The following is a 16265-nucleotide window of genomic DNA, read 5'->3' as shown; positions in this document are numbered from 1 at the left end:
GAATGGGACATACACTTACAAGACTTACAATTTGCAATCAATACATGTACACACACATCAACTAAACACACACCAGTCTTTTTAAACCTAGGAAGGGAATTAAATCCCACACAATGTCTAAGAAATCAGTTAGAGAACCACGACGAAGTAGAATTACAAGACACAGACAGATGGACAGACCACTTGAGACGACTACAAATACTTAGAGACGAAGTACAGAGGCACTTGATAGAAGCAAACGAAAAACAAGCACACTACTACAACCTACGAAGACGAGACATTCAATTCAAGGAAGGAGACAGAGTACTAAAAAAGAACCACACACTCTCGTCCGGACCAGAACGAACGACAGCTAAGTTAAATAAAAAATTCATAGGCCCATACATAATCACTAGAAAAGTCTCACCCACAATATACGAATTAACAACAGAGAGCGGTAGAAATATAGGAAAATGTCATATAGAAGACCTAAAATTATATACATAATCAAATAACACACCCCGAAAATAAACTAACATGTGTATTCACTCCACAGAAACACAACATGGAAAATCAACAAACAAAAATACCGGCCCTGATGACGCTACGACTGACGAAACCGACGACAACGACGACACAAACAGAAAAAACACCACTATTACAAACACCAGGACAGGCCCCACACCCACACAAATACGGACGCGACGGCACACACCAGACGGAGACCCGACGAACCCTACTACCGACACCCCCCACATACAGAAAGGTAATACAGACCACCACGACGACAACACACTTAACAACAACTGCACCCACAGCCACACAGAGACACTCACAAACACACACAACGATGACCACACACACAATTACACCCTCCGGACCAAGGCAATGCCCGAAATGCAACGGGCTGGTCCGGGGCACCAAATACACAGAACACATACAAACATGCACACAAACTAACACAGACACACCACACCCACCACAAAGTATCACACACCCACAAACAGTTACCCACACCACACGAACCACGGCCACACACACGACTACACACCCACCCACCAAGAAACAAACACCCCATACAACCACACGCCCCACACCCACACCAACACCACGGTACACACCACCCCCTGCATCACCCCCTCAATGGACACACACCAGATTCGCGAGACCACAAACAACAGAAGACAGAATCTTACAGACATTCGCCAACATGGACAGACACACAGAATCGACACAGACAAAACAAACATGCAAACAACACACAGGACCACACCCCGAGATAATAGCCATAATTGCAAGTTTAGAACCAGCAAGCACCCTATACGACGAATTACGAGCACAAAAAGAAAGATACATGACCAGACGGACACACGAACGCACAAACACTGACGAAACAGAAGCCAGCACCTCAACACACCAACCACACACCACACATCAAACAGCACCACACAAAACACAACCCCCCAACACACCAGACACCGACAGCGACACAGATTCCACCACCTCCACCGCAGAGACAGTGATACACATCGAAACCACACACACAGGCACGCTACAAACACAAACGACGGACAACGACACAGACAGTAACACCGACACCACCTCACTCACGGACACAGTCGAACATACACAAACACCCCAACCAGCCACACACACCACACGGGACTCAAAACGATACAAAAAACGAAAATCAATACGGAAACAGAAAAAAGAACAAAACAGGAAACACTAGACAAACTGACAACACCAAACGGACGGACGAACAACGACGCACACACAACACGGGACGCAATACGATACAAAAAAAAAAAAAAAAAAAAAAAAAAAAGGGACAAAACAGAAAACACCAAATACACTAACAACACCAAACCGACGGACGAACAACGACAGACGGAGGCCAAAGAAACAGAACACAACCCAAAAAGAGAGAAGAGAAGGGAGAAGAAACCACGAGCCACGAGGTACAAAGAACAACGCAAAAACTCACCAAGACCCACACCGACGAGAGCCACCGAACCAAAACCAAAAATTCAAGTACAAAATAATATAAGAATAGAATAAGTTCATATAAGAGAAAAAAACATGATTTTGATTAAGACACACGAGACCAAGTAAAATAAGTAGATATAAGACGACCCACAACCCACACCAAACACACACCCCGCAAATACAACCCAACCTCCATCCCTTAACCCCGACAGATCGGAGCAGACAACACAGAAACAACAAAAATAACAAAAGGAGAATACACAGACGAAAGGACCACAAAATCCGTCACCGAAACCGGCTCACCCTATAGGCCTCGCCCCGCGTGGGGAGGGGGGAGTTGTGACGTTGCACCTAGAGTGCAAGTCACAACAAACCCCAAACCCGCGGGGAAGAGCCGAACGGGTGAGCCCTGTCCCGTCGGGAAAGACCCGAACATCACCGAAGCCCCCCGACGCTCGGCAGAGCCGAGCGCCAGATTCAGTACGAGCACGGCAGTAGCAGCAGCCACACCGGCGTAGACCAAACCTAAGAGCGAAAGAGAGAGAGAGAGAGAAAGAAAGAGAGAGAGTCACCGACACACACACACACCGAACACCCAGCTACCCTCCACCGCACCTCGAGACATCCACACACACACGTCGACGTCACCAGGTTAGCCTGCCTTCTACCGCCGATCTGCTCCTCCCCTCGCAATACCAACCCGGTCTACCACACACTCCCCGTCACTCTACACCACCCTCCCCTCGCCATATCAACCCTTCCGACCCCACATTCCCCGTCACCTCCCACACTCCTCCCCCCCCCGCGCGCGTATCTGTAAGTTAGTATTAAGCAACGCTAAGGGCTGAGGCGTGATCAGCCACCGCTCACGTCTACAACCCTTTTGTACATCTTAATTTAAGTCGAGCCCTGGTGCAAAAATATACACACAAAGTTTTACCGATTATATCCGCCCCGTCTCTAATTGTCTTCCCCACCCATATTATTCGTGCGGACTCAAAACCCGTCACACAATTTCGAACCGAAATTGTTCCCCACTCGAAACCGTGACTCTACGCGAGACTTTACAGGGATCAACTTGACTCTACGCGTTATCGCGAAAACTCAGGCTACGGTCATCATCAAGGAGATCGGCAAACAAATTTTGAGCGCTACTCTAACTCAAGGATTAAGTGGGCCGACCGTTTACCAGTGTGCCAATCTAACTTGCGCTCGAAATATGCTCGCAAAGAATTACAAGCGCTTACCGCTCCGCAGCCACACGAGGAATTCCCCGACCCCAGTTTCCGCCATCGTACACAATTTCTTTTTTTTTTTGTTAACTTCTACTCACTACTATTGCACCCACCGCGTAACGTCGCCAGGACTCAAGTGACGAGTCCTGCAAATCGGAGCCACAATTCGAACATGCCCCGAACATAGGCGCTATCCGTAGTCAAAATTCTCCCGATCTAATTGGGGTTCTAGTTACGAAATTCTTACAGCCTAGCGTATCGCTATCGTTGAATTCCGCTGTCGCGGGGTGTTGATTGGCTGGCCAGTCTCTGGTACCCCGTAGCTCGACAGTGGCGTGGTGACGACTTCGCGAGGGTACCTGTCGTCAGTTGGGCGATGGGGGGGGGGGGCTACGGCTCGCCGGCTACCAACGGGAATCTCGTCCGCCTTGGGTTCCCTCGCTGCAGAGCTCTCCGTTGACGCTCTCTCCGTAGCCTTGCGTGAGGCCCTCCTTTCGTCGCGATACACCGCGATTGCCATCCGGTAACGTCGTTCGAATTTGCTGCCGATCCCCTGTCTGAGGCCGCATTTACTCGCCACCCAAAAAAAAATAAACAAAAATCCTGAAAAGTCGTATTCGCTAGACCGACTATGGTCCCCTCTCAGAGTCTCGGATGCGTGACCGTTGTCCTGGCGCTCGTTTTTGGAATGAGCCGCGGTCTGCTCCGCGGGCTCCCTAAGTTTAGGTTCCGTCTAGAGTTCGGGGAGCCGTGTGGAACGCGCAGTAAAAATGCTACGTTACAACCCCCCCCCCCCCCCCCCCCCCCTAGGCGGATCGCGGGGTGACAGAGCGCCAGCGCCAATTCCCGCGAGCCAAACTCCTCGAGTGACCGGAACCTAGGGTCCCTGACGTCAGTATGTCAGGGTGCTCTCTTCCAATCGACGGCATGCACAACCCACCAAACCACAAAAAAAAACAATATAATTTTTCTTTATTTATTCCTTACGGCTAGTTCTATACAACGAAAGAAAAAAAAACAACAAAAAAAAAGAGAGAGAAAAACAAAGAGGAAAAAGAGAAAAAGAGAAAAAGAAACGATGGAGACTGTACGATATTAAAAGCTAGGTGGGGCGAGATGCTCGCGAGGTCGCCCAGCTGGTGCGCGGAACTCCGCGTCCTCGACCGGAGTCGGCGAGGGTGACCACCAGGGGCTGGATGTCCCCCCAGTGGGCCCTCAGGTGGTTGTCTGTCAGGATAGGTCCCAGCGCGGCGCGGGCCTGCGGTGGCAAGTCCCTGACCCGAGGAACCGGCTCCTGGACAGGTCGCGGCAGCGACTCGCCCCTCTCCTGGGCGGGTTGCGCGGCCGGGGTGTGATTTTCCCACGGCCCGCTGGGCCGTCGCCAGCACTCGGGGCAGGTAAACTTCGTCTGCCCCGGCCACCCGCACTGACGGCAGAAGAACCCAACGGGGGGCATAGCACCTGGGGTAGCTATGCCTCTTCTCCCAACAATTGAAACAGGCTCCTTGCGGTAACCACCTCCTCCACTCTTGCTGTGGTGCCCCCCAGGGCCACGGTCTCCTGGCTGGTGGGATAGGGGGGGTAACGGCGCCCGGCCCGGGCAGTAGCGCAAGCTGCGCCGCATCGCGAAACGCCCGTAACACTTCCGGGTCCTCCGCGGCTGTGTGGTCCACTGTTGGGAAAGTAATAGTGGAGGTAAAGTATACCGCACTCGCCATCTCAGAGCGATACGCCCCCCCTCCCATCACTACGCCTCCCCAGACTCCACGTTCGGCTTCAGATCCTTTATATGGTGTTTTCCGAAACACTTTCCCTCGCTATCTTCCAACTCATACACGACGGGCGAGATTACGTTAGCGACACGAAACGGACCGGTGAATTTCGGCGCCAACTTTGCGGCGACCTGTTGGGCAGCTGACGACAGGACTCGGTTTCGCTTCCAAACCCAATCCCCTACTTTGAAACGGACATCCTGGTGCCCTTGGTTATAGTAGCGCGCCTGTCGCTCTTGGGCCTCTTCGAGATGTTCCGTCACTAAGTCACGCAATTCACATAACTTCGCCATTCGGTCTTCCCATACTTCGGGATGGGGAACGGGGATTTCCGCGGGACCTTCCACTAGCCGCCGCAACTGCATCCGTGGTTTGGGATCGCGACCTAAGTTTAAAAACGCGGGACTGACTCTTAGTGAGTATGCACAGCGGTATTGTACGCAAATCGAAATTCGTGAAGGTGCACATCCCAGTCCCGGTGATCTGCCACGATGTAGGACACGATCATGGTTTTTAATACGCGATTCACCCTTTCCACGGGGTTAGCTTGCGCGTGATACGGCAGTACCTTTACGTGGGTAATATTGTACGCAGCGCACAGCTCGTCGACGGCCTTATTCGCGAATTCCGTGCCGTTATCCGTCAGGAGCACCTCCGGGGTACCCCATCGGGACAACACGAGATCTTCTAGCGCGGCAAGAATATTCTTCGCGTTTGATTTCCGCAAGGGCGCTACCTCCGCCCATCGGGTAAACAGATCCTCGAAAACTAAAAGGTATTCGAAACCGGCACGACTTCTGGGAAATGGACCCATGACGTCAGCCGCAACTACGGTCCAGGGCGTGTCGACGACCCGTCGACCCATAAGGTCCGCCGGTGGCGCTTGTTGCACCTTACACTCTTGGCAGCGCTCGCAAGCCCGGACCATCAAAACGATACCGCGATACATTCCGGGCCAGTAGTAGTCGGCTTTCGCTCGCGCGTAGGTTTTTTCAACGCCAAAATGCCCTGCCTGGGGGTTTTCGTGGACTTCTGTGAAAATCCGCGACCGCTGCTCCCTCGGGAGCACTAATTTCCACGGCGCCAAGTCCGCTAGTATTGGTTCGATTGAGGGGTCTGCCCGCCGATGGTATAGCCGCCCCTCGACTACCGATCAAGTCCGGAACTTGTGTGGGTAGTCCAGGACGTCCTGGACGCGGTGTTGGTACCAGGGATCGACGACGGCTTCCCAGGCGGCCTTACGCTCCGCCCCTGGCCTGTCGTTCCCAGCGACATCGAGGGCGGCCAGCGTCTCCGTCCCCCCGTCTTCGCCCTCGTACATCCGCGATAAGGCATCTGGCACATGGTGCATCGCTCCTTTTCGATGTTTAATTTCGCAATCATATTCGAGCAAATCGAGCGCCCACCTAGCCAGCCGACCCGTCGGATTCCGCAATTCCCGCAACCACTTTAGACTCGCGTGGTCGGTTATCACTGTGAAGTGATACCCTTCCAAGTACGCTTGAAACTTCTTGACGGCCCAAATCACCGCGAGGCACTCCTGTTCGGTTGTGGAATACTTCCGTTCCGCGTCCGACATGGTCCGACTCGCGTACGCGATCACATGCTCAATTCCACCAATAGTCTGTGTCAAGACTGCGCCGAGACCAAAACTACTCGCGTCAGTCTGCACGACGAACTCATGCTCAAAGTCGGGACACGCTAGAACCGGAGCCGACGTCAACGCGGCTTTTATGCGTTTGAACGCCGTTTCCTGCTCGCCACCCCAGCCCCATTTCTTATCTTTCCGCAACAACCGGGTAAGGGGTTCCGCCACACTCGGGAACTCGGGGATGAATTTCCGATACCACGAAGCCATACCCAAAAATCGCCTCAATTGCCGTAGGTTTTTCGGCGCGGGATACTCTAGAATAGGTTCTACCTTGTCGGCATCGACCTGTAGGCCGTCCTGGTTCACCTTGAACCCTAGATACCGAACTTCGCTACGACAGAACTCGCACTTTTCCGGGTTGATGGTAAGCCCAGCCAACACTATCCGTTCGATAACGCGAGATAGCCATTTTAAGTGCGAACGAAAATCGGTGGTCACTACAATAATATCGTCGAGATACGCGAAGGCATGCGGTTCCATCTCTGGAGTAATTAATTTGTCAATCAACCGCTGGAAGGTGGCTGGGGCTCCGGTAAGCCCGTATGGCATTCGCACGAACTGGAATAATCCGCGACCTGGGACCGTGAACGCCGTTATTGCGCGACTCTCGCGGGTCAAGGGAATCTGGTGGTAAGCTTGACTCAAGTCTATGGTCGAGATGTATTTGGCTGACCGCAATTTATCCAAGATGCCGTTCATAAACGGTATCGGGTACGCATCCTTCTTTGAAACGCTATTTACTTTTCTGAAGTCCAAGTAAAACCGATATTTTCCGTTTGGCTTCTTGACCATCACGATTGGCGTCGACCACGAACTTTGGGAGGGTTCGATTACTCTATCCACAAGCATGCGATCTACCTCCTCGTTAATAGCCTCCTGCACTTTCGGGGATACGAGATAGTACCGCTGCTTGATAGGTGCGCTTCCCTGCACGTCTATTTCGTGCTCCGCGAGATGGGTGAGGCCCAAGTCTCCCGAGACTTTCGGTAATTCCTTCGCTAAGAATTCTTGTAATTCTCGATTCTCGCTATCCGCTAGCTCTACGATGCCGCTACAACCTGACACATCGGTAACTTGGATCGGACGACCCTCCTCAAATCTTCCCTCGTGTTCCGGAACATTCGCGATCCTCCATGATTCGCGCGCACCGTCAATCGAAAAGCCAAATTTTCGTACAAAATCCATGCCGAGGACGCAATCTCCAACTAAGGTGGGGATAATCCGCAACGAAAACTCATGCGCGACACCCAGCAACGTTATCGGAAGCTCTACCTCTCCGGTTATTGCCTCTACCGATCCATTCGCCAATACGACACTCGAACAGCTGGGTGATTTTACTTGTCGTCCGTACTCTAACGCGATCTGGTGTCCGACCGTACCGAGAAATGTTCGCGACGAGCCGGTGTCTAACAACGCACTGACCCATGTGCTCCCGATACATACCCACAAAAACCAGCGTTGGCCGAACTCCATGGTCTGCGTCGGAAAGCACGTCGCGATTTCCCTCTCGACGGCACGCGATGCCGTGGTGCCTTCCACTCGGGGCGCCGCGCCGACACTTAGCGAGGCTGCCCGTCCTGGTTTCCCGAACACTGCGGACAATCCGTCGAATAGACGTCGTCGTATCCGCAATGGTAGCAAAAGATTCGCAATGGGTCCGGACAGCTATTAAACCGGTGACCGGGACGATGGCAATTCATGCACAAGTTCTCGTCCTACACCTTGTCGCCACGAAATTGTACGGCCCGGGGCACGCGCGTGGCTGGCTGGTTGGCCGAGGGGGCCGCTCCACTGCTCGTTCCTCGCGCGGGTCGCTTCGGCGAGGTCGGCCTCGTCGAAGCCGGGCTTCCGCCACTTGGCTGTGCGCCGCTCGATTTGTTCCTTTGGGTCGCTATTGCCACTGCCTTCAACAATTTCTCCTCGAGCCCCTTTACCTGGGCCGCTAGCAGCTTCTCTATCGTCTGCGCTACGATTACCTCGACCCCCGGCTCCGCGATCGCGGCTAACCCGGACTCGCCCCGAGTCGCCACGGTCTTGTTCCGGCACGCTAACTCGCTAATAAATGATGCCTTCGGCGTGGGCGGGGGGCGGTATTCGCGAGACAGCGCGAGATTTCTTACCCGCTCCGTGGCGAGATAAATCAATTCGCTCCACGTTCGAATTTTCCTTCAACGGAGGACTTCGCGAATTTCGGGACGCAAGTTCTTAAAAGCCAAATCCAGTTGCTGCTCCATCGTATACGGACGCGGCATCCGCCTCAACAACCCCCGAACGCAGGATAAATATTCCGTCACCGACTCGACCGATCCCTGAGTTCGCGACCTAGCCTGATCCTCCACGCGGCTTCCTACTGTCCCGTCCCCGAACCACAAACGCAACGCCGCGCGAAACTCGTCGTACGTGACCCAGCTATCTCTCTCGCAACGCAACCATTCCAAGGCTACGCCCGAGAAGATCATCGTGACCGAACTCAACACTTCGTTTTCGCTCAATTCCGAAAGACTTCGCCATTCCTCCAATCGCATAAGGAAATCCTCGACACTCGGCTCGCCAATCCCCGAGAACTTGAGGTTCCAACCTCGCAAGGCCCTCGGGATGTCACGAATCGTTTCCCGGGTACGCGATTCCATAATTGGATCCCGGGCCCAAGCCGGCAGGGCAGCGGTCGCCATGTCGCGAGGAATTGTTGCGGGGTCGTAGTAGAGGACGATCGCGGGCAGCGCATCGAGTCAACATTTTGTTTTTGGTTTTCGTGACTTAGGGTATTATTAACCCTTTCGGCCCTATCGGTCACTGCAGTCACCCAACGCCCGACGGTCGCTCTGTCCGAGCGGTGACTATAGTCACCCAACGCCTGACGGTCGCTCTGTACGAGCGGTGACCATGGTAACCCAACATTATGTTATAATTTTTTAAGCATTTTTTTTACGAGCGACTGCACTCGCTCTGCGTAAGATAGCGTGGTATTGTGCGTCTGACGGGCGTTTGCAGTTGTTCCGCAAGTACGGACGCCAGCCGCGACTGCTCGATCAGCGGGGACGGCGCGACGTAGAATGCGTCCGTAGCGAAATGGTTAAGACGGCGACTAGCGCACGTAGGCCGTAGAGGTCTTCTAGATTTATTCGTTATTTTTTATTATTTTGTTTGTTCCTTCTTTTTTTTTTCTTTCGGGTTAAATTTAAGCATTGGTATTTGGAATCGCGAAGAACGACTTTCGTAGTATTATTATTATTTTTATTTTTTTTTTTATTATCGCTGACTAGAAATATATTATTGGAATCTTATAGTGATTTGGCCAAACCACGCGTTGGCTTACGTGTGTTGTATCTCTCTCTACCCAAAAATTACCCCTTTCCTCTCCGTGGTACTGAGCTATCGAGTATATGGTCGCGTTATTTCGCATTACCGATTTCGAGGCGTGTTAATTACGCCAGGCGCCCAACAAATTTCGCGATATTGTTTCAGATCCAGGGTACATCGTGGACGCCGATTTATTGTGCGCGAGGCAAGTTCTCGGTCATTTTCTCCGAGTGACCGAAGAGCGGGAAAAATCCACGACACAGTATACATAATAAATCGAAAAACTCATCTTTGACTACAGCGATCTACTCCTTCCACGCGGCTCGGTCGAACAACTAGCTAACAACAAATAGCGAACAGTGATATTACAATGAAATAATACTACTTAACAATCAATAAACTGAGATTCGAAATTGGCTGTATTGGTTTTGGAAATCGCTTTGCCATTAGCGTGTGCAGTTATTCATTCAATAGAAAATTTCTACCTATTATTGAAATATTCCTTTCTTTAAACTTTTGAAGACTTTCTCAAACTTTCTAAAACTTTTGAAAACTTTTGAAAACTTTCTAAAATTTTCTAAAACTTTTTGGTGACTTAACTTCAGGGTTATGGTGTACCGCATGACAAAGCTATGAAATAATGCTAATTATACCATCAATAAACTGTCATTAATAAATATTTTTATTTCTTTTAACAGATGTTGTCTCCAACAATACATTCATATATATATTTCAGATTTATTTGAATAAATTATATTACTCAAAATTAGGTGTAACTGTGATTCGAAATAAATATAACTACAATAAATTCTATCAATATTTTTTTCTACGCATAATATTTACACTTGTTTTGTTTTGTTGAATGGACAGAGCGATCTCGCGAGAGACCCCGCGCACTCCTTGACATATCACTTCTTCAACCGCTGAACATTTTCGAAGGCGCAGTTGTACCCCGTTGAAGCGTTTCCATGATAATCACAGCACCAACCCGCCTCTTCCATATGTTTCAGTTTTTCCAGTGATGGTGGTAAAATGTGTAAATCTTCCAAGTTTATTACGTGTTTTGCCCCGTCAAGGATCTTCGATAGCCACCGTTTCTTCTCCTCACTTTTGACATATACATAGCATGCATATTTAACAGCCTTTGTTACAATTTTCTATACCTCAGCATAAGGTTCGATTCCCGCATTCCATGGTATTCCGTGAAAGTTGTGTACTAGTCAAGCGTCAGTAGCCTTGTGTTCAGCTGGTAGATCTGCCCAAGCGTACGGTGGTTTGAAGAGAATGCGACTCAGATCCGATGAGTTTATGTTTATGATGCAAAGTTCCTTGGGTATAAATTTATCGTCGGGGCTAACGAAACTTTGAATGTCCATGATCATCTCCATATTGCAAATTGAAACGGTGCTTTTTCTTATGCTTTTGTTAACTTTGCTCAAATTGTTCATCTGTCACACAAAGATTCAAATTTGTTGTATTCGCTCCCATGATATTTCATTTGTAGAATGCCCTCGATTATCGTCTTCTGCATTCCGTTGAATTGCGCCGCATCATTTTCCATGAGACTTACGATTCGAGGGGGTAAAAATATTTCGAATTGCTCATTTAGCGCGAGCAGAATACTCGTGCCGTACTTAGTATTTACACGTCTTACCCCCGTCACGTTGTACTCGTTCCCAACCTCCAGATCCGACATTCTCTTAGTGGGCAGCGTCTCCAGGCGACAGACTAGGTTGATTTTATTCAGATCTATCACGGTCGATGTAGATTTTATGAATTTGACGTCCTATGGATACTGAAGTGCACAATAGGAAAACTATGAGAACAATATAACGTATAGAATAAGCTCGCGATTTATTTACCAACCAGCCACACACTCCCCCTTCATAATAAATTTTTGCGCGTGAAAGCTTACGGGCCATCATCATGATCAACATTCCCAGCCTATCTAATTGCTGTGTCGCCATCCGGTCAATTAGCACAAAAAAAATGCATTCGAAGTAGGTCGAAAATATTATTCATGGAACGGTATATTCCGCCGGCCACTTTGCAATACCGCCCCGTTATCCTGCATCGTCATCCTGCTTTCACCGACTGCATGCCTCGTCATCTCATGTCAGCCATCTTACCTCGCCATCATGTTGTTCACATTGGTTGGGTTAGGTTAGGTTGCGTTAGGCCGGTAACACACTGACGGCATACCCCGTCATCTTATGTCAGCCATCTTGTTGTTTACATTGGTTTGGTTGGGTTGGGATAAGTTAGGTTAGGTTAGGCCGGTAACACACCCCCACGTCGGTTTTCACCTTGTCGTGGTGTGGGGACTTGTCGGTCGCAATGAATCCAGGGGACCCGACACCTGGGATTTCTAAATCCCCAGGCAAAGTCGAGCCTAGACGAGCAACTACTAAGCACAACCGGCTCAGCCTCTGAGGCTGGGTGAGGGAATAGTGAGGAATGGATTAGAGATGAAAAAATAGGATGTGGTCGGGGTCTCTGAGGATATTCTACCGAGACTAGCCAAGGTCGGACTAGTAATCTGGCCGACCGGGGCTGCAAAAAATGTCCGTACCTTTCCTGTGGTTTTCTGGGAATCCGCGGGTTTGAAGTGGAAAAACCGCTATTTGCAGCTGTCTGGAGCCAAGCGGAGGGTTGAATCTTGGACCTCTAACGCATGTATGGAGGATTACCTGGTCAGTATTTCCTCATACCCGAAGCCGGTAGGGTATTTCCAGCAAGGTCTTACCCGAATGGGGGCCTACCCTGGCATGGATTGACAGGGGAATCCCCCGGACGGAAGACCCTAAAGAGGTAAGGGGGTGGGGGGATAGCGCGGATAGGGCTGACCCCCCGACAAGCTGAAAGCAGCTTCTGTGCCAGTAGGGGGTTAGGGTTCTATCCGGCGGGGATAAATGCTGCACCGCGGTGCAGCTGCCATGATGGCCTAACCGTCGTTAGACATAATACATATAAATATGGCTCAACTTAAACAAAAAACCAACAAAACAGAGATCGAGATGGAGTACGAAGTCTTCGAGGTGGATCCCTTTGCGAGAAGGACCAGCATCCACCGGTCACGATGGAGGGCAGAACTACGCCGAAGTCCTCAAGAAGGTCCGGAGCCAAGTGGACCCGGATAAGGTGGGTGCCTCCATTACTGCAGTCAGGAGGACCAGAGGGGGGAATGTCCTCCTCGAGCTGAAGGCCTCGAGCGGCGCTCAGGCCCTGAAGGAGGCCGTCGTGGGAGTTCTGGGTGGCCAGGCCAAAGTCTCGGCGCTGGAACCGTTGATGACCATCGAGGTTAGAGACCTTGACGAAATCACGACGGCAGAGAAGGTAAGGACGGCCCTCAGCAGCACCTTGAAAGCGTCGCTTGAGGGTGAGATAAGGTTGAGAAGCGGTTTCCGGGGCACACAAGCCGCTCTAATCAAGATGCCAGAGCGGACTGCCCGGAAGCTGCTGACGATTGGGAAGATGAAGATCGGTTGGACCGTCTGCCGGATCTGGGAAAGGATCACGGTGGACAGGTGCCACTGATGCCAAGGATATGGGCACCACGCTGCCCAGTGTCTCGGCATCGCCAAGTCGGATGCGTGCAGGAAATGCGGGGAGAGGGGGCACAAGGAGAAGGAGTGTCCCAAGTCAGGTCCGAGGTGCACGCTATGTGCCTACAAAGGCGTAAGGGCAGACCACTTCTCCGGGAGCGGCAGATGCAGCGCATTCAGGGAGGAGCTCCAGAAGGCCAAGCTGCGGCACAATAGGCGGGCCACCACAAGAGTGTCCAACCACGAGAAAGTGAAGAGAACGGGACGGGTGAGCGTAGAGCCGGTGATGTTCTCCTCCACCACAATGGGAGTGTCGTTCGGGTGGAGGCTCGAGTTTGACACCTCAATATGCCAAGAGTGAGGAGGAACACCAGCACGGGACCCGGGGGCAGGCCTGGGGTAGTAACACTCCAGGTCAACCTAAACCGGAGCCGTGCCGCCCAAGACCTGCTGACCCAGACTGCCGCGGCGCAAGGGACCGGGATATTAATTGTCTCGGAACCCAGCAGCGCGGGAAAGCAGGGGAACTGGATGGTAGACCGGAAGGGGGACACGGCGATACTAGCGACGAACAACCTCCCGGGCACCCTCACGCTGGAGGGAAGAGGGGAGGGGTTCGTCTGGGCGAGAACGAGTGGCTTAACCATCTTCAGCTGCTATTCCTCGCCCAACGTCGCGCCCAGCGATTTCGAGGCGCAGCTAGACGATCTGGAGAGCTGCGTCAGGGCGGCAGGGGGTAAGACCTTAGTCTCCGGAGACTTCAATGCGAATTCGCCCAGCTGGGGGTCCGCGAGGCTGGACGAGAGGGGCCAAGCCGTTGCTGAATTTTTGGCACGGCTTGATCTGACCCCCATTAACGTAGGCGGAGCCCCAACCTGGCAGAGGGTCAGCACTGGCGCTGCATCAGTAATTGACATTACAGCAGCCAGCCCCAGCGCGGTCCCGGAAGTCATGGATTGGCGTGTACTGGACGACGAGAGCTTGAGCGACCATCACTACATATATATAAAGTGGAGGCCCAGCTCAGCAGCGACGCGTACCAGGTACCAAAGCAGCGAGGACACCGGATAACGGGGATGGGTCACGAGAAAGCTGCACAAGCAGGCCATGACGAGATACCTCGAGCGGGAGAAGGACCTTATGAACAACGGTAGGACCGATGTGGACACGCTGATGGCCAACATCGCCAAGGTATGTGATGCGGGTATGCCCAGAATGAGGCCCCCCAGAGACAGAACCGCGGTGCACTGGTAGACGGAAGACATTGCGCAGCGCCGACGGGAGTGTGTCCAAGCGAGATGGCAGGTGCAGAGAACCAGGGCCAGGGGAGAGGACGTGAAAGCTAGCTCCGCGAGGTACAAGATCGCGAAAAAGGCCCTCAGGGACGACATCAAGGCCAGCAAGGCGAAATGTTGGGAGGAGTTAATTAGACTGGTGGACGACGACCCGTGGGGACTCCCATATGAGCTCGTAACCAGAAGTTTGAGGGGGTTGCGCCAGTCGGACGACCCACGGACGATCGAACGCGTGCTTGAGGAGCTCTTTCCAGCGCGGGTGGAGCCAGAGTGGCAGAGCCAGCGGGCACCGGATGAGCGAAGGCCGGAACCTTTCACAGTTGCGGAGCTGGTATCGGCCGCTAGGATGCTAGGTAGGGGAAAGGCACCAGGACTGGATGGCATCGCAAATGAGGCCCTGACAGTGGTTATCGAGCACAGCCCGGAGCTGCTGCTGGCAACCTTCAACGGGTGCTTGATCAAGCGGGAATTTCCCGACAGCTATAAGAGACAGAAACTGGTACTGCTGCCCAAGGGACCAGCAGAGGAAGGTGGGCTGCAGAAATATCGGCCAATCAGCCTATTGGACACGACGGGAAAGCTGAAAGAGCGACTGATCCATGCCAGGCTGGACTCAGCGCTACACGACGCAGGGTGACTGGCCGAGAGACAGTATGGGTTCAGGCGGGGTAGGTCTACCACACAAGCGATCGGAGACGTAGTAAGGATAGTAAGGGAGGCGAACGAGCGAAAGGGACGGTTTGCGGCCCCCTGCTTACTGGCGCTTTTGGACGTCAAAAACGCCTTCAACGCGGTGGGGCACAACACCATCCTGGAAGCGCTCGAGGACAGGAAGAGTATACCGGCGTACCTCCCAGATATGGTCGCGAGTTACCTGGGGAACAGGCTGCTCGTGTACCGCATTAGTGACGGACAGAAAGCGCGCCGGCTCACGGCGGGGGTTCCACAGGACTCGGTCCTGGGCCCACTCTTGTGTAACGTTTCCTACGACGGCCTACTCCGCATGGACTTGCCCGCCGGGGTAACAGCCGTTGGCTTCGCTGATGACATCGCCCTGGTGGTCACGGCGCGGAACGCCGAACTGCTGGAGGCAACAACGAACGAAGCGGTGACCACCGTGTGGAACTGGCTCCAAGCAAGAGGACTGGACCTGGCTGAGAGGAAGACTGAGGTAGTTGAACTAACCAGGAGGCGCACCTTAAGAATAAACCCCATCAAGGTGAAGGGCCATGAGGTAAAGCCGGCTAACAGTGTCAAGTACCTCGGTATAATGATCGACGCGAAAGTCAACTTCGCGGAGCATATTAGGAGGGCTGCGGACAAAGCGGCAGCGGTAACAGCGGCCATTTCCAGGCTAATGCCTAACCTGGGAGGCCCGTCTGCGGGCAGAAGGAAGCTTCTGGCGGGCGTGGCGTACTTGGTAGCATTGTACGCGGCACTGGTATGGGAGGGGGCCCTCGGAGTTAAAAGAAACGAGGCCAAGCTGGAGGTGGTCGCCA

At 52.3% G+C, this 16265-nt stretch overlaps 1 protein-coding gene across 1 annotated transcript; it reads left to right on the top strand.

The window, feature by feature from the left end:
• The first annotated feature begins 13819 nt into the window (after positions 1-13819).
• On the top strand, positions 13820-14542 carry LOC124307287 (uncharacterized). The gene has a single exon (XM_046768807.1). It carries the CDS (start codon positions 13820-13822, stop codon positions 14540-14542), a length of 723 nt encoding a protein of 240 aa, XP_046624763.1.
• Positions 14543-16265: the final 1723 nt, after the last annotated feature.

The sequence above is a fragment of the Neodiprion virginianus genome, chromosome 6 (genome assembly GCF_021901495.1).
Source record: "Neodiprion virginianus isolate iyNeoVirg1 chromosome 6, iyNeoVirg1.1, whole genome shotgun sequence".
NCBI lineage: Eukaryota > Metazoa > Arthropoda > Insecta > Hymenoptera > Diprionidae > Neodiprion > Neodiprion virginianus.
This window is presented reverse-complemented; position numbering and strand designations above follow the sequence as displayed.

What these genes read in the sequence shown, in the direction of transcription:
- LOC124307287 (XM_046768807.1), top strand. Translation starts at nt 13,820, where the DNA reads ATGCCAAGAGTGAGGAGGAACACCAGCACGGGACCCGGGGGCAGGCCT.